The sequence below is a fragment of the Mauremys reevesii genome, linkage group 20, assembly GCF_016161935.1.
Source record: "Mauremys reevesii isolate NIE-2019 linkage group 20, ASM1616193v1, whole genome shotgun sequence".
Classification (NCBI taxonomy): domain Eukaryota; kingdom Metazoa; phylum Chordata; order Testudines; family Geoemydidae; genus Mauremys; species Mauremys reevesii.
In genome coordinates this window covers 11,977,825-12,001,180 of record NC_052642.1, presented here as the reverse complement: position 1 = coordinate 12,001,180, position 23,356 = coordinate 11,977,825, and the positions used below count along the sequence as shown (strand labels likewise).

Sequence of the window (23,356 nt, the reverse complement as noted above, 5' to 3'; positions counted from 1 at the left end):
CCAGCAACTCCCCCCTGCCAGAGCCTTTCACTGATACGTGTAGTTACACCCTGCAGTGTGGATGCAACCTGGTTTTCACTGCAGCGTATAGCTACGCATACGCTACATGCCGCCAAAAGTGGTGGGAAGTTTCGCTGTGTGGGAAGTTTTGATTCAGTGTAGCTGGCTCTGTGTAGTCCTTAAAAAAAAGAGTGAGCAAGAGTAAAGAGAAGCTCATTTCCTTTCACTCTGACACAGTAAAGAGAGATGATAATGAGTGAGAGCCGGAAAGGGCACGTTCGAGTTAGATTGGGTTTTGTCAACAGACTCTCTATGCTCCTTTTCACAAGACATGCTGCCAGTATAGCAATTTACATGTTATAATGAATATTATTTTGAAGAGGAAGAAATCCATGGCTGCTTGAGGGTTGGGGAATAGAAAATGCCTGGGGGAAAAGTAAGTTAATAATGAAAACCCTTAAATCAAAGGTACATTAGAGTCTTTACAAGACAGTCTGTTGCCTTGGGCCAAAGTTAGTGGAAGTGAATCCGGGGCCCAAGGGGTAAAATTTGCTGATTGAAAAAGAAACATGGGGATGGTTGAAATTGGTCTTTGAAGTGGGCAGGCTTATGATGGAGGAGTAGATAGAATAATAATATCAATATCTACCAGGGCAGGGGTAGGCAACCTATGGCACACGTGCCAAAAGCGGCACGCGAGCTGATTTTCAGTGGCACTCACACTGCCCGGGTCCTGGCCACCAGTCTGGGAGGCTCTGCATTTTAATTTAATTTTAAATGAAGCTTCTTAAACATTTAAAAAACCTTATTTACTTTACATACAACAATAGTTTAGTTATAGATTATAGACTTATAGAAAGAGACCTTCTAAAAACGTTAACATGTATGACTGGCACGCGAGACCTTAAATTAGAGTGAATAAAGGAAGACTCGGCACCCCACTGCTGTAAGGTTGCCGGCCCCTGATCTAGATGTTGTAGTGTGATCAGGTTAGGGCCCGATCATACAAGGTGCTGAATGGGCACTCAGCAGCTCCCATGATAGGGTCCTTAATGAGGCAACTGATGGAGTTAAATGAACCATGTGGAGCTTTACTTAAAGGTTCTGGGGTGGGTGAAAAAGCTGTCCAGCTTCAGTCATTTTTGCCCACAAATGATTGCGCCCACAATTAATTGCACCCACAAAACTCTGGTTCCAAAAAAAGAAAGAAGCCCAAGTTCTTGTACGAGTCAGAACCACATGCCAGGTGACTTTGAGGTGTTCCCATAGCAAATCAATCCCTGCTTAGCTGTTTCAAGGATGTTGTCCTAAATGTGGAACTTAATGCCCTGAGTTAAGCACCCAAGTTTGAAAATTGGGAAGTAAATTTATAAAAGAAAGTTTTCAATATCTAAATAATGCATTTTTATGAAGGGAAGGAAAATAGCTATAAATGAAGACATAGGTCATATTTCCCAAACGATTATTGCCTTGAAGGTTGCAGACTGAAGCTGCCATTTTACTAAGAACTGTACAAAAACAGCTTCAGTGGGAAATCCGAAAAGGATGCAAATTAATGAATGATGGCCAACCATTATCTCTTTGACATTGATGAGAGTCATGGGTAAATAATCTTGAATCAAATTACCCTCAGTCTTTGAAATGCCCGTGAGCAGGGTCTTAAACTTTTATCATATCCAGCAAACATTTTCATTTTTGTGAGCATGGATTGAATACTCATGGCAAAACACTGGAGTAATGTCATGGGAGGAAAAATAGGCCTTTACTCATTGTCCATAAATGGTGGCACCGAGGAACCCTGATTTTTGTGAATGATTGTACTGCAACTCATGCAGTTTTGTTGTGTAGCTACTGTTATTTTGAGATGTTCAGTTTTATGGACTCTTCAATTAGTTTGTAAAATAGGGGTACAGGCTTTCCATCACCAATTCACACTAAAGGGATTGGAATAGGAGGAGGGGGGAAAGGAAAGAGAGAAGTTTCTTTGGAAAACTATGAAGAATAGCTGTCTCCTTATTCAGCTTTCTGAACAGTAGTTTTTTAAACTGTAAAGGAAATATTATGGGCTGTTTATTTAACCGGACACTTGTAATGGAGGAGGGGCCATATGTTTTCATGGCTACGAATTCTTTTTCATTATCAATAATAAGTAGTGGTGGGAGTTCCTTTCTCAGTTGTGCTTGGCAAATATTACCCTTGCAGTCTCAGTCCACTTCCAGGTGAACAACACGAACGGCCCCCAACACAGCTGTCCTCGCTGGCAGTCTCATCAGAAAGGGCTGAATGAGTCACAGAGACTTGTAGTCCTTCCAGCTCACAGGGCTGAGGGACTTGGGGGGCTTATGTTGCCACTGCTTGTGCTTTACCTGCTGTTTGGATAAACAGAGAACTAGGACCTCCAGATCTGGCAATATGGCACTTTTCAGCAGCACAGTAATTCACAGTAAAAAAACAAAAAAGACCAGAGTGAAACTGTCACTCTCAATGCAGATTTTTTTTGAACTCCCTGGCGTTATCTATTCGGGATCCATCTGCAGGTTTAAAAATCAATTGGTATTTCTCCTTTTCTATGCAGAGCTCTTTGTGGGATGGTTCAGCAATCAAAAGGAGAGGTCATATGACTCTTCCATTTAATACACAGGCCTCTATACATGTGTTAGGGTGGATGGTGGCCTCCTGGCTTGTGTGGAGAGACCACAGAACTATTCTGCAAATAGCATTAAATGCAGCACTGGCCACACTACCAGCTCAGAGATTGCACAGTGACAACGATGTACCATGGGATCTTGGGTAAATGCGGAGACATGTAACAATAAGCTTTTTGCTCAAAGAACAAAAATGAGATATTTGCTTATGTAGCCAACATCCGTCTCAAAGGCTGATATTTATAAATGATTTGTTTGGTTGCGGCTGCCCAAGAAGGGACCCATTTTAGGAGCCATTTGGCCGAGAGAACGGGAATGCAAAGCTCAGCATTTCTGACACTTAAACTGGGAAAGAGACAATCTGTCACCCTTGCTGAAGCTCTTTGGGCTAACTTGTCAAACAGCGAAGAAGAAGAAGAAGAGATAATAGTGATTGGCAGGAGATAGGATCAGCCCTGAAATTATCACAGATGGAATGGACTGGTTGGGGAGCAGGAGATGGAACGGCTGGGAGAAGAATGCTAGGCCTGAAACAGCAGGTGAGTTTTAGGGAGAGGAGAGGGAGAAGCTGGTGAGGCTGAGAAGAATTGGGAGTGGCAGAGGGTGCATTAGTGAAGTCTAAAGTGCAGGCCATTCAGGGGCCATATGATAGCTCTGATGCATATTGGGCTGTAAGTTGGCTAGGAAGAACGTTCCTCTCTTAGTAGAGAACTTTATTGCCAGTCATGTTTTTCACCTGTGTAATGGTGCATCATCTTTGCACTGATGCTTGCAATGAGCATCGATGTGCTGGGAGCAAACACAGATTTACACTTCTCTCTTTTTACCTCTTTGTTGACATGCCCTCCCTTGCTTGCTATTTTTCTCAGCACAGATTTATCTGTTTGGCCAACATTTACACCGACTTTAATTGACCGAGCAATCAATAATACTGTGCCCTGTGTGCAGTGGTCCACGGAGCAGTCAGAACCAGTATAAATTTGCACTGTGGCCTTTGGGAATCAAACATTTTTTGTGGCAGTTCATCAATGGGTGTTTTATTTTTTTAAGCTTATTTCAGATGCAAGGAACTAAGGCAAAGTTATTCCTGATCAGCTGAAAACAAAGGGGAAAATGTGCACCCATTTAAAATCACCACTCACTGAATTATTCTACATTATTTCATTCACCAGTTGAGGGCCAGATCCTGCTATCATTGAAACCAATGAGAGACAAGGAGTCCCCTTGATTTGAGTGGAAGCAGGTTCAGGCCTGCAGTTACATTCTGGGTGAAATCCTGACCCCAGTTAAGATGATGGGAATTTTGCCATTGGTTTCAGTGAGCTTAAGATTTCATCCTCTATGTCAAAAAAAAGGTACCAGTCCTGCTCCTGTTGAAATCAGTGGAAAACACCCATTTACTTTTCAACATAAGCAGAGACAGACCCAAGATGTCCAGGATGCTACTCAGAGAACAGCTAAATGTAGACTTGCAGATTGCCAATTCTAATGGGAATGACATAAAATGATGTAAAACAAGTTACTACCATTCCAAACACTTTTGACAGCTGGCTTTCACAGTCATATTCTTCTGCAGAACACTGAAACATAAGACAATGCAAGGGTCATAAAATTATAAGCTACTCTATATGTTCCCTCCGGATCAGGGTTGAAGCATATTTGCCTGGCAATAGGTGGGTAATGGGAAGTTTGCAGTGTTGCTGTCTGCCCTGTTATGCAGATAAACATCCTTAAGGACTGTCAAGCCAGCACCTATACCTGGCACTAGATATTTACTGTGACAGGTGTGGCATCATCCTGCCATATACTTGGGAGACCTTACTGAATGAAGTTTAAGTATCTTTGGGGTCCGTTGTATTAACTGAATGGGTTATGTATGATTGTATTCTACTTCATGAGGGAGGGGTGCCCCAGCTTCTTCAGGAACTGAAAACAGTGGGTGGTTATTAAGACAAATCACCCAGATTGTAATACCCGTACAGAGATACCTGGGAAAGCTCACATATGCTAGTTCAAACTGGATTCTCCAGAGATGAACAGACTAAGAGAGGATTTTTGGATTCATTAACCTGAGTTTAAACTGATTCGGGGACTTCTTTCTGATCTAGGAAATGGACAAGATCTGTGGTCCACCTTTAGGGAAGGTTGGACTAACTGAGGCCCCATAAAACTGATGGGTGACCTCTGGTAAGCTGTTAGCATGCATATGGGAATGTTTATTGGGTTTTTTTTTGTTTTCTCTGTATTGCTTTTGCCTGAAGAATATATGTACTTGCTTAGAAAGAGCTGTGTTGTAACTTATAACTGCCGGCAATTGTACTGTTCATAGTCCTGGGAGAGAGAACAAAGCACAAGCTTTAGGTACACTGGCTTGCTGGAGATATTGCAGTAGAAGACAGGACGCTGTGCAGCCTTAAAAAGCCTGGTCAGAAGTGAGTAAGACTCACTGCCCAGAAAAGATGACAGCTGTGAGCCAGAAACCTTTTGGTGGGTGCCCTCAAGGGATGATGGATGGGGAATACAGGAAAGTTACCCTGAAACGATGACATTTATTATCGTTAAAAAAATTACTTAGTATTGGCACATATCCTTTATTCGGTGCATTTATATGATAGTAACATGTTCCTGAAGATTATTTGGTAATTATTAGAATGGCTGAGAATTTTCCATCTAAATGCTTTTTCAGTGAAAAATGCAGTTTCCCACAAAATCAGAATTTTCATGGGGAATTTCAGTTTTGCCATTCCCCCAAACCCCCTATTTTCCACTAGGAAAATCAAACTGAAATGTTTTGGGTTGGATCAACCCACATTGAAATATTTCACTTTGTGAAATGAATCAAAACATTTAGTTTGGGTCAATTTGACATTACTCTGTGTCCAACTGAGCTGCCATGGTGCCTCTTGAGAATAGTAGTTCAAGTGCCTCATCCCCATTCTCCTGTATGAGCTGTGTCCCTGGCTGGAGTACATTTCCACCACAGTGAATCATGGGAGATGTAGTCCCTCCAGGGATCACAGTCCATAAAGGAGAATGGGGGTATGAGATACCTGAACTACAACTCCCATGAGACACTGTGACAGCTCAGACAGACACAGCTCAGTGTCAAAAAGAAACATTTTGATCCAATAGTGCCGTAATGTTTCATTTCTATCGAAACTCTCAAAATAAAACATTTTGACATTTCCAAATCAAAATTTTTTAGAACTTTCCATTCTACCAATTTTTTTTAAAGATATTTTGACACTTCATCCTGATTTAGGATTAACACAAATGTGGTAATATCAGAATTTCCCAAGGGATGGAAATTCCAATTTTTGACCAGCTCTAGTAATTGTTAAACTTATTTACTAGGCAACTAAGGATATAAAATTGGCAGCTTTTAAATCACTTATTTATACTTTAGAACCCAAAGCTGCATTGAAGCTAAGGAAATTATCTGCTGGCAAACATAAGGGATGTAGGACTGCTACCCATGTTACAATGACAGAAATAATCGGATAGTGATTACATAGCACTTAACGTGGTCAACAGTTGCAGTGTAATTACAAATTTATTACATGGCTATTTATAATCTATCAAATATATAGAAACCATCTGCGAGGCCAGAGGCTAGCTAGCAGGCAGTGATTTCCCAAGTAGAATTTGTTTCACAGAGAGTTGTGATTCACTCTGGATCAGTATATGCAACAAGAAATAATGAGGATTGCTGCTAGTTACCAGTCATATAGGGATTTCCTGTAAATAAATTTACTGTTGAATTGTAGGTCAGAAAGCTCAGGAAGTTTTAAAGGAAAAACAATATCAAACATCACCAAAACAACTCCCTCTGTGAATGGCTTTTCTGAAATGAAATGCATCGAAAGAAACTGATGCAGAGTAACTCATGTAAAGGAGGAAGTAGCCTTTGAATCTTCGTAGAGTCAGATATAGATGAAGAGAATTAATGACTTGCTAGACTGGATGTCAAGTCAGAACTATGATAGCTGTCTCACAAAGAAAATTAAAAAATGCTTATTTCACCTGATTATTCTTTCCTTCATCCCAGAGGAATTTGGGACTTAATAGAATTGCCATGTGCTGCCTAATAACTAAAAACTAGAAGGTACAGATGTTAAATGCAATCAGAGAGTGGAAATTAATTAAAAACAAAAACCCTTGCATGCTCAAATAACTCTGAGAAATGAGTACTGAACCCTTTAGCACTTGTAGAACATAAATCATCAGTGGGGGGAAAATAGCAGGCTAAACCATCATGAGAAATGTGTTTTAAAAACAGCAAACAAGCTGAGGTAAAAATCTGTGACCTCTGGATGATAGAGAAGGTTGAAAAGTTTTGACTTTCTGTACAGGTTGAGCCAGATTCACTGGTTTTCTTGTGAAATGGAGACACTTCTTGCTTAAGTCACTACAGAACTTGTACCTGGAAATGAATCATAGAATTATACATTGAAATCAGTCAATAAAATAAATAATGAATATACCCTAGATTTCTTTCTGCATTAATACTTCCCTAGTCCTTCCCTCTCCTGAGTTACCTGTTTTGTGTTGTTTGTTCCCTAGTTCAATGATTTTGCATTTTTCCAGCTGAATCTCATTTTTGTTGTTTTCTGCCATTCAGTCTAACCTGTTGTGCACAGTGTTATTTCTCTGTCCTTAGACTGAGTGGCAGAAGAGCAATGCACTTTTCATCCTTAGATCTTAAAGTTCTTTACAAGGAAGATCCAGGGTTATTATCCCCATTTTACAGATGGGGAAACAAAGGCACAAGCTGGGGCAGTGACATCCCAATATCATCCTGAAGAACTGAAATGTCCTGAGTCTCAGTCCAGTGCTGTTACTGCTGCAACACACTGTCATGGTTCTGGGGTTAACTGCCCCTCTGACCTCTACAGATCTGCTCAAGGACACCCTGTAGAGTCTCAGACTCCAGCCATCACCTCTCTGTGGGCAAGGACATGTGTCTCAGCCTGCAGATAAGGGATTTAAGCTTTCAGTGCCCATGCAATCCACTGTACTGATCCCAGAAGGTCTGTCCCTGTCTCAGGGAAAATGACAGCGTTACCAGTGACCAGGTAGCTTTCATAAAGCACAACACATTTATTTTAGGGCAAAAGCATTACAGAAAGGACATTTAAAAGAATAAACAGTCTACACGCATGCAAAGCTTACCAGGTGTCTCCCATTTTCCACATGGAGGCCCTGGCAGATTCAAGTCTTCAAACCCTTCCAGCAGTGTTTTGCCTTCTTGGTTACAATCTCATGTCAATTGTTGGATCAAAAAGTGGATTCATTCAGCCAGTTCAGTCTGACCCTTTATATTATCGCCTTTCTCCTTGTCTCATTGAACCTGGTCTGAATTGAATGCAATTCATTCACTCCAGGGGTTCTTTACCTGCCCCAGGATCTGCATAATTACTCCCCACTGATTTTAGTTCTTGGTGGAAGCTCTGTGACCCTCCCCCATAGACCTAGAATACCATCCTTAGCTCACAATGATACATATAACATTTATAGATACAAAAGCGTGTGACTAATCCCTGAGCCTGTAGCATCTGGCCCATCTCAATATAATAGTCTTTGGAAGTGTCCATGTTTCTAAGGTCTCGCATCTCTCTCACACACAGTCACCCAATATTAAAATCCCCAGATACTTAACTACCACCTTCTCTACATGAGAAGTTCTATTTGCGTTTTCTGGGTTTGGGAGTAAACTACATACATCGGACTGGAGGGTGACAGCCGTACAAACTGATGCCAAGTAATATACATGGGAGTGGGAATATACTAAAATCCCTAGTGGAAACCAGTAGAACTTGAACAGACCTGTCGCTTGCTACTGTATGGCCAGCCCCAGCACAGGACTGCTTGGAACTAGTGCGCCCCCACTGGTCGCTTCTCCAGAAGGGTGGGTAAGAGGCTTCACCCTTCTGGAGCAGTGTTAATCTGTGCTGCTCTCTGGTCACAGACTGGCCCTTATTCTTCTATACTATTATTATGACTATGTTTATTATGGTTGTGCCTGGGAACTAGCCAAAATTGGGGCTACCCTGTTGTAGGCACTGTGCAAACCCAGAGTAGTAGACCTGAGCAAATAATGGAATTTTCAGTCTGAGCACCGAACTAAACACTCTGAAAAAGAATCTGGTTCAAATTGAATCAAATCGAAATTTTATGCTGAAACACATACATTTGTTTTGAATCAACTGAAACATTTTGGATTGATTTAAATGAATTTTTTTTTTTAATTTTCGTGTCAATTAAAATATTTTGATTTACTCGAAATAATTTGTGTTTTGGTTTTGATTCATCAGCATTTGGCTGTTTTACCATTTTTTGTTTTCTTTTTAATCTGGCTAAGTTTGAAGTCAACGTCAACATTTTGAAATTTTCAAAACACAACATTTTGAAATGAAAAAGTCAAAACAAAACATTCTGAAATGGTTGAAATAACATGTTTTGTCTTCTTTGAAATTTTGTTCCTGTTTTTTTTCTGTATGGAAATTATTCATTGAATTGGGCCCAAATTTGCAGAGAGTTTTGGGGCATGGAAAGATGCATTTTTCAACAACAAAAAAAATCTGTTTGTTGAAAATTATTTGCCGTGCTCTAATAAACAGTCCTTGCCCCCAAAGGGCCTGTAGTCTAAATCAGTCATTTTCAACCGATGGTCTGCAGACCTCGGGGAGTCTGCAGACTATGCCTAAGATTTCCAAAGGGGTCCGGCACTTCAATTTGAAATTTGCTAGTGGTCCACACATGAAAAAAGGTTGAAAACCACTGGTCTAAAGAAAGGAGTTCTCAATTTTTTTCATAGTATGGACAGTATCTTTGCTGAGTGATTGCTTCATGGGCACCTCCTGTCCCACTTGTGATCCAGCAGCATCAGTCGTCATTGCAACCACCATGATCACTTGGAAAAGTGATGTAAGGGAAGTCTTGATGTATTTTTAGCTTCTGGTAATGACATTTAACGGCTGGTAACAAGAAGGGGGAACCAGAACCTTGTGATCCACAGGTTCAGAGACCACAGTTTGAGAACTGCGGTTCTGTACCCGTTAGCTAATAGAGTTGGCTTGACTGTACCCGAAAAGGAACCAGAGCCGAGTGACTTTTAAGTTAGGTGATGTGTCGAACAGTAACAGGGAGTCTGTTGGAGAGCAGAATCAAAGAATGCTACAAAGAAAAAAATGTTTGAGGTGGAGTTGCATGCAAGTATACAAAGGAGGCACTTACTGAAGTATAGCTGCTTTTTGTGCTTTGAGTATAGCTCCCCAAATATACTTACACTAGGAAGTGCTATTTATAGACATGAGTGAAAATAGGTAGGTTTGGGGTCAGAAGTTGATGTTTCAGACTTGGTTAAAAGTTCATTTTTCTGAAGGCTGTGGAACAGCTTGAACTGAAGTTTATGTTGGGATTCTGACCAAGGCCCTGATCCAGCAAAGCACTTAAGCATGTGAGTACTCCCAATGAAATCTGCCATATGTTGGGATTAAGAAATCCTACACTGAAGTCAATATATGAATGTAGATTATTCATGTTTAAGTGCTCTCACATTGCGGCTTGTAAAGTTTTCTGACGTTAATGCCTGATATTTTCCTTTAAAAACCATTTTGTTAGTTTCCTACTATATTTTTAGTTCTGATTTGCTTTTTTTTTAAGCTGTTAAAGATCATTTTTTTAAAATGAATGGATTCCACTGTAATATTTACTGTGCTTCAGCTTTCAGCCCAGCATATGAAAATAGATCTCACTCGAGCTGGCAGTGTCTAATGGGATTCATTGCTACTCCAAAGGCTTTATGTACTGAAACTTCCAGCTGTGCTTGATTTGAACAGACTCGTCATCGCTTTACATTATTGTGATTCCAATGCAAGGAGAGAAGGTGGATACAAGATAGCATCTCTCTTTCACTTATGGATAAAGAGGCCATAGTTAATTCCTGTAGGAACTGAAAATATAGCTATTATGGATCTGATCCAATGCCCACTGACATTAACGGGAATCTTCCCTTTGACTTCAGTGGGTTTTGGATCAGGCCTTATATGGGTGACATATAAAAGGCGATTTAAAAATCAACTAAGCAAACATGGAATTATTCCATAGTATAAGATAGTATATTTACAGTGAAATGATAAAGGCACAATAGATTTTGTCAAAGGAACAGTGGTGTATGTGTGAACTTTGATTGATTGTGATTTAGAAGCTGTCTTTGGGCTTTAAAAGAATTATTAGAAAATAATTAAGTCACTGCAGCCTACCACTGTGAGCTATGATATCATCAGCTCTTCCTTGGATGGAAGATCCATTATTATTGTAACGGATTCCCTGCAGGGCACTAGTATTCCCATTAGTCAGATGGGAAACTGAGGCACAAGAAAGTAAGACACATGCCCAAGGTTACTCAGGGACTCTGTGGTGAAGGAGGGAATTGAATATCTATCTCCTGAGTCCTAGGCTAGTGCCCAAACCACCTTGGGCTAGTTGAAAATTTTCTGATTAAACTGTTTTATGGCAGAAAACTGAATTTTGAATTGAAAACCAAACACCTGAAAATGAAAATTTAATTTTTCAGCTGAAACCAAAATATCTTGAATCAGACATGCTGCCACGATACCTCATAAGAGTTGTTGTTTGGTGCCCTTGATCCTCCTCATACTCTGTGTACTGGGCTCCCCAACCGGTTTTCATCTGCCATGATGCACTGGGGCCACAGAACTCACATGGTATACCACGTCTCCTCCCCTGGGAGAATCATGGTGGATCATGGGAAATGTAGTCTGACCAGGGAGCCCGGTCTCTGGGAGAATGGGAGCGTGAGGCACCTGAACTACAACTCCCATGAGGCACTGCAACAGTATTTTACAAATATTTTGATTTTTAGTTTTTTGATGAAGATGAAATTTTCTGCAGGGAAAAGAGCCCTATTTTCCAAACAGCCACCTTTTCATCTGTTTAAATATATTCATTTTATTAATTTTCCAAAAGCAAAGGCTACAGAGGCACCAGCCGTGCAATACGATCACTAAGTTCTGCAGGAGACAGTTATAATACAAAGAAATATTTGTGCAGATAAGTGGCTCATTGCACATCCCCATGGGCAAAGGGGAGCAGAGTGGATAGAGCTAGGGCAGTGAAAGCAGATGAGGGGAACTCACCTCTATGTCACGTTCCTACTTTCCCAGTAATCTTCAGAATCCTACTTTGTGCAGTTGGAAGTAGCATGTTGGTGAGGAGTGGCCATCCACCTTGGAATGCTCCCTCTGGGACCCATGTGGGTGAATACTGTATGGGTACTAGCAATATTGACTTCTGCTCCATGCCTCTCATTGGGGGAGTGGGCACTGGGCTCCTCTGGGGTTCCCTGAACCATCCCCCTTCAGGAGAACATTCATCAGAAAGTCTGTGGTTTACCGGACAGAGTTTCCTGGAGTCCTCTGCCTTCTTGTAGGTTTTATTACTGAAAGGTACATTATGGCCCTGGGTAAACTGAAAATGATCAGTCAACATCCTTGCAGACAATGCACAAGTAAGATAAACATAACTGATGACATGTTAAATAAGGAATGTGTTCGTATCCTAGCAGAGATCATAAAGAGCTGACTGACGTGAGATTACTGAACCTGTTAATAGCTCATTATCTCCCTGAAAGGTGTTTAATAAAACATCCTATGTTTTCTTTCCAAATGCTTGTTGAAAAGACAAACCTATTTAACAAACCAAACCAAACCCCAAATCCCTTAAAGTAGGAAGGCTTCCCAGCTGGCTGAGACTCCAGAATTGACGTGAATCAAAATGCCCTGCATTTTAAGCAGCCATGACCACTTCACCTGGGGAATTTGATGGTGAAACTTCAATGTTAAGAAAGCCCTGAAGTATGTCAAACTTGGATAACCATCAGTGCCCTCAGTGCATTGGCAGAACATGGACACTCCAGGATAGGGAATGACTGAGCAGTATGGAGTTTAAAGCGGCTATGAAAGGCTTGAGGTGTGAATGTCAGATTTAAAACAAAAACAACATCAGATGACAAAAACTGTGCCAGGGTTGGGAAGAATGATGGATGATTTCTCTGGTTCTCACAGCATTTTTATTGATCTGTGGCTGTTTATAGCTGTAAAACAGTTATAAATTAGAGGAATGCCATGAAAAGTAGTGGAGGGTGGAAATTGCCTGGAGGTGATTTAAAAGATATACATCATGATTTATCAGACAAGAAAGAAAATGAGCATTTAGGGCTTCATTTGGGAGATAAGACTTCTATGAGAGAGATTCAACTTCCAAAGGCAGTTCTTTGGGCCAAAAGTTTTATTGGCTGTAGGCAAAAATCTCCTATTTAGATTGGTGTGACTTCGTGTAATAGTGGAGAGACGTTGTCCTGATGTGGTGATGTGGGTGACCTCATTAAAGGGTCATGCTTAGGTTACATGAATCTGCATGTAGCAGAGAAGTGTGCCTATGTTCTCTTACCCTGCAATAAGGTCATGGTTTTATTACCCTGCTTGTATGACGGACAAAACTTATCTTCCTTACAAATGTGCTGACAGGCTTAATTCATTACTTTTTCTGAAAAGGACTCTTGAGTCTATTTGATGAAATAGTCTATTGTATCCCAGGGTTGGTGTGATGATTATAATTCTAGAAACATAAGAATAGCCATACTAGATCAGAACAGTCCACCCAGAGCTCAGTATCAGATACTGCAGAGAGATTCAGAAAAACCTCAAATAAATATTTGTGCAATAATTTGCCTAGAGACAAATTACTTTTGGATTTCTAGTGGTTGTCTTATGCCTGAAAACTTGAGAGTCAATAATATCCCATATATATATATATATATGTGTGTGTGTATATGTATATAAAATGTGGGATATTATCGACACTCAACCCAGGAGATTTTTTTTTATCTATACATATGCTGGTTACTATTACTGGAACATTTACAAACATCTCATTGATATAATAAAGAGAGATTTATATTCTTTGCATGGAACGGTTAATGCACCATGATGCTATTACACCCTTCTTCTTTTCTTCATTATTGCAGAAATCCGTGAAGCCTTTCGGGTGCTGGACAGGGACGGGAATGGCTTTATCTCCAAGCAGGAGCTGGGCATGGCTATGCGTTCTTTGGGATACATGCCTAGTGAGGTGGAATTGGCAATTATCATGCAGCGCCTTGATATGGATGGTAAGTCGTTATTATTCTTTGAATTGTAGTAGTGCTGGGTGCTGTATAAATACATAGTGAGAGGCAGTCGCTGCCTCAAAGAACTTACCATCTAAATAGACATGACAGAGAAAGGGCTGGAGGGGAAACAGAGGCACAGAAAAGTGGAGTGGCTGGTCCAAGGTCACACATGAGTGTGGGGTTATATCATCCCCATGCTGCCTTGGTGGAAAGTTACAGCAGCAGCACATCAAGTACAGAGGGGTTAGATAAAGTTGTTGTGAGAAAGTTGGGAGCTAGCCCGTGGGAGACAGACGCCAGGTGGCCTAGCTGGGATCGGTTTCAAGGTGATAAACAAGGCCATAATCAGCTGAATTGCAATGAAACCAGTAAGCAGTAAGCAAGATGCATGTGTGTGTGTGTGTGTGTCAGACAACAAGCAAAAGCAATGCAATGTTGTGTTGTGTGTGTGTCTAATATGGTTTAATATATATAATATAATGCATTATGCATTGTACAACACATCTTCTGCTTGCAATCATATTTGTTGTGCTTTATAGATGCAACACATGAGCTCAATAGCAGAGACAGAAATAGAACGCAGGACTCCCGACTCCCTGTCCTATGCCCTATCTGTTAGACCATGCTGCCTCACCTTATAAAATTCCCCCGATAAAACCTTTACAAACAGATTTTCACTTGCAGATTGGACTGTCCTATAATTTCCAAGCAATGTCCAGGTGGAAGTGGCAAAATAGTGCCTGTCAAAGTATCCCGCTAAGCCATTTCCTCCTTAGTTTTGTTTTCAGATATGTATTGTGAATACAGTGCTCATGAAAGGTATCAGCTGATAACCCAGGAAACTGAAGTCTTTTATTCATTCACAGAGTAGGTACAACAGTGGTGCAAGCTTCCCCACACTGTCCCTTCTATATGACTCTATTCTGATCACCTCTAGGAATGAGAGGGTAGCTCAGTTTCCATAACCCATTCAAATACTTGGCTTCTCTGCTGTGCCAACTAGAGGTAGTCATGGTGGTGGTTTTGTGGATGCTTGTTCACTGAGAGTTAGACTGAAACCACTAAACATGTTTGATTCAGTCACTAAACAGATATCAATTGTGAGGACTTTTTGGTTATTTCTGGGCTGCCTTTGAACCAATGACCTTGCATTGGAAGGCTTTGGAGCCCGTTATCTGTGTCTTGAATGCTCCACTTCTCTGAGCAATCCAGTTCTTTATAAGCCATGATGTAATTCTGCTGCATCATTCATAGCTTGCAAGCGAAAGTTGCGATAGGTGGGGCTTTCTCATGCTGTGTCTGAAATGTGGAAGCTTTGGAAGTTTTCATGGGCAAGGCTTTGAAAAGGATGGAACAAGGCCCTGTGGAGAGATCTTGTTCAAATAGTTACTAATATATAATAAAAGAAAAGGAACCCATTATTAAAGTGAATAGAGGAATAGGACATCAAGGCTTTTGGAACCATGGGGGACTCTCTTAGCTGATGTACATCTGCAATCATACTAGCTCAGAATAAGGAGACATCTTTAAAATGTCCTTGGTGATTTTTTGGTTTTAGTGTTTGTTTTTTATAGTAAAATCTTTCTGGTCATCTAAAGAAGTTTTACAATGCAGAGTATTATAAATCTGCAAATGTTAAATTGAGAGTGTTGATATCCTCCGTGTGCAACAGATGCACCATGGAGTGTAGCTAATACGTGCTGCTTTTAAATAAAATTTGCTCCTTGTTACAAATGTATGAGTGAAGTGCAAACTTCAGATGTTTCCTAGGTTTAGTTCATATGCTGCTTTGGTTTAGAAATTGGGCTTGGATTTTCTCACATGATTTTTAGTACTTTCTGTTTCCAGTTAGGACAGATATGCCATGATCACAGGCTTTCAGTCTCTTGTGATTAAAGAGGGGAAAAACACCTCTGTGGAATGTAAAAGAGCATGATAACCTTTCTATAGAATGTTCAAAGTATCCCATAGAATTCTATAGCAGGGATAGAAATCAATAGAAAATGGATTCCATAGGGTGGATTTTAAAAATGGTGGAAAGGATCTCATTCTTTTGAAAAAAAATTCTATAGGTTTTAAGAGTAATTTCTATAGAGCACTATTGTGTTCATCCTATTAAATTCTATTGGATTCTTCCATAAGGGTGACTTTGCTTTAGGTTTTACAGAATGATGTGGTACAGATTCATACACTTTTAGTACGAAGAATGATTTGGATAATGACTCCAGCTCCAGTCCATCTCCTGTTATTCTCTCATTCCCGATATCTGGATGCTCTGGAGATCTCTGGCATGCTGTCATTTCCACTTCTAGTACAGCTGGGATCTGTAAGTGCAGAGGTGGCATGAAAAGGTAAAAGAGGGGAATAAATTAATGAACTTCTGAGACCTTTGACAAAGTTTCAATGTCAGTTTTGCATAAAGACTGGGAGGTGAGTCTTGTATCGGAGCCAATTCACCCATCCCGATCTAGCTTTTCTAGCTGTGTTGTTTATTATTAATTATTAATGTTTCTGAGGTGCCTATTTTCATAGTATTTTGACTGAAGGTTTTCTGGACTAGAAGACACATGCATGTGATGTAAAGAACATAAGAATGGCCCTACTGGGTCAGACCAAAGGTCCATCTAGCCCCATATCCTGTCTTCTGACAGTGGCCAATGCCAGGTGTCCCAGAGGGAATGAACAGAACAGGTAATCATCAAGTGATCCATCCCCTGTTGCTCATTCCCAGCTTTTGGCAAACACAGGATAGGGACACCATCCCTGCCCATCCTGGCTAATAGCCATTGATGGACCTATCCTCTATTAATTTATCTAGTTCTTTTTTGAGCACTGTTGTGGTCTTGGCCTTCACAACGTCCTCTGGCAAGGAGTTCCACAGGTTGTGCGTTGTGTGAAGAAATACTTCCTTTTATTTGATTTAAACCTGCTGCCTATTAATTTCATTTGGTGACCCTTAGTTCTTGTGTTATGAGAAATAGTAAACAACACTTCCTTACCTACTTTCTCTACACAAGTCATTATTTTATAGACCTTAATCATTTCTCCCCTTAGCTGTCTCTTTTCCAAGCTGAAAAGTCCCAGTCTTATTAGTCTCTCCTCCTATGGAAGCTGTTCCATAACCCTAATCATTTTTGTTGCCCTTTTCTGAACCTTTTCTAATTCCAATATATCTTTTTTGAGATGGGGCAACCACATCTGCACACAGTATTCAAGATGTGGGCGTACCATGGATTTATACAGAGGCAACAGGATATTTTCTGTCCTATTATCTGTCCCTTGCTTAATTATTCCCAGCATTCTGTTCTCTTTTTTGACTGCCACTGCACATTGAGTGGATGTTTTCAGAGAACTATCCACAGTGACTGCAAGATCTCTTTCTTGAGTGGTAACAGCTAATTTAGACCCCATCATTTTATATGTACAGTTCGGATTATGCTTTCCAATGTGCCTAAAGGATAAGTGGACCCAGAGTTTAAAAAGACAAAAAACAAAACAGAAAGATTAGTAGGGAAAATTCTTTAGGCAGTACAGGAGCTGGGGGAGGATATTATGAGAAGAATTTATTTAGACTGCAAACCGAGCTAACACAATGCAGCTCAAGGTTTTCTTTTCTTTAATGGATTGCTCTTTTCCACAGCTTATCTTGAAACATGTAATGAGAACCTGAAACTGTATAACTCACTTCCCTTTCTTTCTCTTGCTGTGTGAATGGGGATTGTTCGGTACTCTGGGCATGACCCAAAGTCCAATGAAGTCAATGGAAATTGACTTCTCTGGGCTTCGAATCAGGCCCTGTACTTGCAGATATAGATCTACACAGCCAAGTTTCTCTCTGTCGTATATTCCTGATGAGGGATGCAGCACTTTGTCAGAATAAAGCCAGAAAACTGAAGCTCTTGGCAGTGCTTTGCCTACATTTATCTCAGTTGGGATGCCAGGTTGCATGATAAATCATTATGTACAATGTTCAATCATAAGACCCCCCCAGTACGTGAGTGCTACGGAAAAGACAATAAACTCTCTGTGCATTTGGGGGTATGTGACTGATAAAGATATAATGTGCACGTGGATATGTTAGCCAGATGTGTGCTTCCTCCCAGTAGGCTGATGACAGTGCCTGCTAATAGTAAGGTAATAAAATTGGCAGTGGTTTACGTGTAATCTGAACCAGTCTGTGCGGACCTAGTACAAACATAATGTTTTTATTGGACAATACCTTGGGAGTATCTTTGGATTGCAAGATGGCAGAGGAACTGTATCTGCCTTGCCTTATTTAGCTGACAAATTGATTATAATGACACAACCAGAATCAGTCAGCCTTTCCATTCCTGTATGAATCCCATTTTGTAAGTGGGTTGAGAGTGAGAACTCAGCTATTAAAAATCTGTTTCAGGTTGAAAATGAATAGAAGCCTAAGCCCGAGAGAAAGTTTGTCTTACCCAGATTGGATGAATTTGTGTTTATAAAGAAGAGCCACCAGCAGGAATAATATGGACAGTTTTTGATGGCTTGGCACTCATCCTACACTAAAATAACACCCCCCCCTCCCAAAAGGGAATGTCCTGATTTTTCAGGCTTGCTATCTGGTCACCCTATTGACAGATTATACAGGAATCACTTCCTATCCCACTGAAAAGCAGCTACTCCTGGGGTCGTAACATGGCAGTTGTTTAACAATGCGAAGCGTAACCACATAACAGGTTAGGACAGAAATAAAGGAGAATTTTATATCCCATGGAAAAAGCAGGCAGAAGTTAGGTTAGGTAGAAAATGCTGGTAGAATTCTAAGTAGAAGTGGAATTGTCCAAACTGGAATTTGACCAATACCTCAGTAAAAGTGCCATTCAGTCTTTAATGCCCATGAGTTTTCAGCAACACCATGTTTCCAGCAGCCCAGTGCCCAGTAACACCATGTTGGGGCATTAGTTCATTATTGAGATAAAGAAAAGAGAGCCACCAAAAGAACTTGCGTCAGTGGACAGAATTTTTCTCTGGAGTTTTCCCATCCAAGTGCCGACCAATGCTGACTCTTCCAGCTTGTATGATATAATCCTACCCCCAGTTTAGAATCATCTGCAGTGGTGCGTCGAAGCATATATTGTATTGTATTCTCTCAGAAGGATTCTTAGGACAGTTGGAACAGAGAGAGAAGTTTCTCAAATATCTGATTGTCTCTCTTGAAATTGGCTTTCAGTTGTAAATCATTAGTTTGGCCACAGTGTAATGATTTATTTTGAATTGCATTTTCTTTTATTGGAATTGATTATGTCCTGGGTGTTCTTGCCACTTGCTCTGGAAGGAAAAAAAAAGCTTTTTATTTCCCTTTTGGTTCTTATGAGCATATTATCCCACAAAATGACTGCATTGTAGAAAAGTGTAAGCATCTAGTTAATTCATTAAAAAGACAATGACATAAAAACCTCATGGTGGAACTTTTTTCAAGTATAAAGAGTATAACTATGGAGGCTTAGATGCAACAGATATGATGATGGCAAGACCAGGGATGGACATGAATAATTTGTCAGAGCAATGGACACAGTTGACAGGAGATGGGAACGTCGTTGGGGTGAGATTAAGGTAAAGGGATGGTGGTTGAAAACTTGAACTGATTCACAAACCCATAATCTCAATGAAAGCAGTTTGAGTTGAAATGTTGGTGTCCTTTGGACTTATATAGGCTGGTGATTCTGAATGAACATTATTTAGAATGGATTTGTATTCTATTGTAGTGAAACAAACTGGATTGTGTGTATCCGTGCTGCTGCCCTATCAGGGATGGCGTTGGAATTGCTCATTTGAGTGTCATAAACCCTGTAGTGCGACGGAGATGTTCTTAACTCAAGTGGTAGAGACATGTGAGTTCAGAGCTATAAGATCTGAGTTCTGTCCTTGCTGGGATGACAAAGATTTAAGTTGTCATGGTGTGCCTATGGTGACAACCGTGAAGTTCTAAGTGGCCACACATTTATTATCATGGTGTGGTTAGTACTTTACTTCATGGTAGTTATATGCTGTAGTTCTGCCTGTTATGCTGTGGGCCCTGTTGTTTTATAGGGAACAGGCGAAGTGAGCCTCACTGGGGAAAAGGGATACGGGCTAGCAGACTGGCCTGAGCTGGGAAGCAAGTGGGTTTGAATCCTGCTCTTTGTGCCGCTGCTGCGGTTCTGTGGTTCTGGGTCTAGCAAATGACACAAGGTATCTGCAGCTAGGAATGTGCATGCTTGTAATGAAATCTGCACTAAGGGGCCCACTTTCAACAGGCAGCTCCCCCATAGCAACTGACCACGTTAGTGTCCCCAGGAGGCTTCCAGTACAATTGTTTGTTGTGCGTGTTAGGTAAAGGCTGCCCCTTTGCCTAACACGTGAAAGTTTGTTGGGCACCATCTGCCCCCTGACCTTAAAGGGGGTGTCTGAGATTATAGATGCGTCAAGGGAGAGCAACATATTTGCTTTTCACATGAGGCTAAATTCTGCCGTCCCTTGGGTGGGCCTGCTGTGTGGGGGCAGACAGTGAGCCCTCTTCTCCCTCAGTGCATCCAGGCAGGGGCCAGGCAGCACGGTAAGGGCTAGAGCAGCGGTTCTGAAACTGTGGGTCAGGATCCCAAAGTGGGTTGGGACCCCATTTTAATGGGATTGCCAGGGCAAGCGTTGGACTTTCTGGGGACACTGTCTGGGGCTGAAGCTGAAGCCTGAGCCCCACCGCCCAGGGCTGAAGCCCAAGGGATTGAGCCCTGAGTGACGGGGCTCAGGCTACAGGCCCCACACCCGGGGTGGCGGGTCTTGGGCTTCGGTTTTGTTCCCCTCCCTACGCAGGACGGCGGGGTTCGGATGGGTTCAGGCTTTGGTCCCGCCCTCCTGGGGTCATGTAATAATTTTTGTTGTCAGTGCAATGAAGTGTGAGAACCCCTGGGCTACAGGGTAGGGAGGGAGGATGGCTAAACATCAACTGATGGTGTTTCTCAGCCCCAGGTAGCCTGGGAGCACCCCTGCAAGGACCTGCCCTACTGTGCACCAGGTGGTAGCGTCTGAAAGCAGATGCTGGGGGTACGTGACCCTGCTAATGTCTGCATCAGCCATCAGGAGCATTGGTGCATTTGCTTCCCCCAAGGCTAACTGAGCCATTTTCCCTGTACCAGCCTTATGCAGACAGAATGGCTAAAGGAACCTCCACAGAGCTGCTGCCACTCCACTGCCCTCCCTCCTGTCATGATGTGGGTCAGGTAGAAAACAACACAATTTAGCATATTATGCTACCAGCACATTCCCTGCCCTGTGCTTCTCCTCTCGTATCTTTGCGAAGGAGTAAGCATCCAGCTGCCTTCTCCCGAGCCCAGCCTGACTGAATGCAAAATACTTCCCCTGAATACCAAACTCCGCAGCTCTCACTGGAGGCAGGTACCGCAGGTCAGAGCAGTTATTGTATTTCTTAAAAGGGCTGCTGCTTATTTTTTTAATTTGTAAAGTCTCCTTACCGTTTTCAAAGGTACAGTTCAGCCAAGGAGAAGGGTGGCTGCTGCAGAGAGAAATATTTTAGTCATTTTTTTTAACTGTTAAAAATAAAGCTAAGGGGAAAATAATATATTGGGAATATTTCAGGTCTCTAAGGAAACCTAATAAATTACCACAGTCCTATTGCTTTACTCGCTATCGAAAGGGGCTGAGATACTACTCTAATGAAGGTGGTATAGCAAACCAAGTAAAACAGGATAGAGAAGAGTGTGAAAAAACTGCTCCTCATTGCTGTGTGTGTGTCGGGGGGAGACCAATGCTTTCATCCCTTAAGGATGAGGTGCATCCTGTGCAGGGTAGGCAATGCTTATGCCCTGTTTTGAGGATACAAGCAGGTCTTAGATTGTATGTTGGCTCTCTGCTTTGGGATGAATTTCACACTAAGGGTAGGTCCATACTTACCCGCCGGGTCGACGCGGAGAGTTCGACTTCTCGGAGTTCTTAGATAGAGTTGAACTCGGACGCTCCCCGTCGACCGGAACTCCACCACCCAACGGCGGGCGGCGGCGGAGTCGGAGAGGGAGCGACTTGATCGCGCGCGGCCAGGACGGTCAGGTCAGTCAAAGTAGAAGACTTCACAGCTTTCACGCTCGAGCTCCTGTGGCTGATACACTGTAAGTCCCCCCCCCCCCCCCAGTGTAGACCAGGCCTAAGACAGCAGAGGGTTGTTCAATACACTTGAATATTCACCAGCTGGACAATGGCCATATATGAACACACTGGATGTCATTCCTCAGATCTGTGATATGTGCTCTGACACCATGGACCGCGTTCTGCCTAACTTACACCCCAGGGCCCACTGATGCCATTGGGGGAGAGCAACATATTCACTTTTCCATTGCTTGGGGTGCAATTGAGGTAATTTAGGCCTTGTGTTCCTATATGCTGAACTGCATAACATTAACTTGAACGTTACAAATCATGGGTGTTTCATGGACCATGTGCTGGGTAATAACATGAAGGACTCCATGCTTATAACATTAAACCAGCTTTTTATTAAGATAACTATTTACAGAGATGCTGTGATGGCAGCTAGTATTCTAGCCATGTACACACAGACTGACTTCCTGGTGCCTTCTTCAGACTCTTCCCTTCTGCAGCCGGTGCTCCTCCCTCCAAGTTCTATGCATGTTGCTACAATGTTGAATACATACCTATCTTTCTGCAGTCTTGTTAGCAAGTTGGGATGCTCTGTCTTTATAGCCTTGGGATGTAAAGTATATAAAATGTATTTTCTGTGAGAAAAAAGGAATAGTTTGCATGATTTGCCAGTTAGAAGGAAAACTAATAAAGATATTGAAAAACAGCATATTAATTACTGCATTTTCCTGTGTAGTGAGCCCAGCATTTAAACTAGCCTCTACAAATAAAAAAGATGAATCTGTGACTCACGATGCTTGAATGTAACTGTTAGGGCTATATGCTCCACTGGTATAAGTAGATAAAACTCCATTGAAATCAATGGAGCTATATACCCATAATGCAGAGAAGTTGGCCCCATTGTGTAAACTTCCCTCATAGTTAGGGATTCTTCTAGCACTCCCTTTTCTGATCTTACTTTTGGGGTACAGTCAGGTTGAGCTGTTACAAGATTGAAATACAGTTGCCAACCGTCCCGGTTTCGCCGGGAGTCTCCCAGAATCAGGCTCTATTTCCCAGAGGCTACTGAAGCCAAACTGGGAGATTTTAGGCCACCAAAAGTCTGGTGGCACAGGGGGGCTAAGACAGGATCCCTGCCTGCCCTGGCCCCGTGCCGCTCCCAGAAGCAGCCAGCATGTCCCTGCAGCCCCTGGAGGGGGCCGGGGTCTCTGTGCACTGCCTACGCCCCGAGCGCCCACTCCACAGCTCCCATTATCTGGGAACTACGGCCAATGGGAGCTGCGGGGGCAGCGTGTGGAGCCACTTGCCCCACCTCCAGGGGCCGCAAGGACTTGCTGGCCGCTTCCAGAGGCAGCGTGCGGAGTCCCCGACCCCGCTTGCCTCAGGTGGCTTCTGGTGGGCAGTG

General features: G+C 42.0%; 1 protein-coding gene across 4 annotated transcripts in view; it reads left to right on the top strand.

The window, feature by feature from the left end:
- Window positions 1-23,356, top strand: part of CALN1 (calneuron 1) — a 283,840-nt gene that overhangs the window by 161,112 nt on the left and 99,372 nt on the right. For all 4 annotated transcript variants that reach the window (XM_039508117.1, XM_039508118.1, XM_039508119.1 and 1 more), the window contains one exon: window positions 13,696-13,839. In XM_039508117.1, the coding sequence (XP_039364051.1) occupies window positions 13,696-13,839 (144 nt within the window). The remainder of the gene's footprint in view (window positions 1-13,695; window positions 13,840-23,356) is intronic.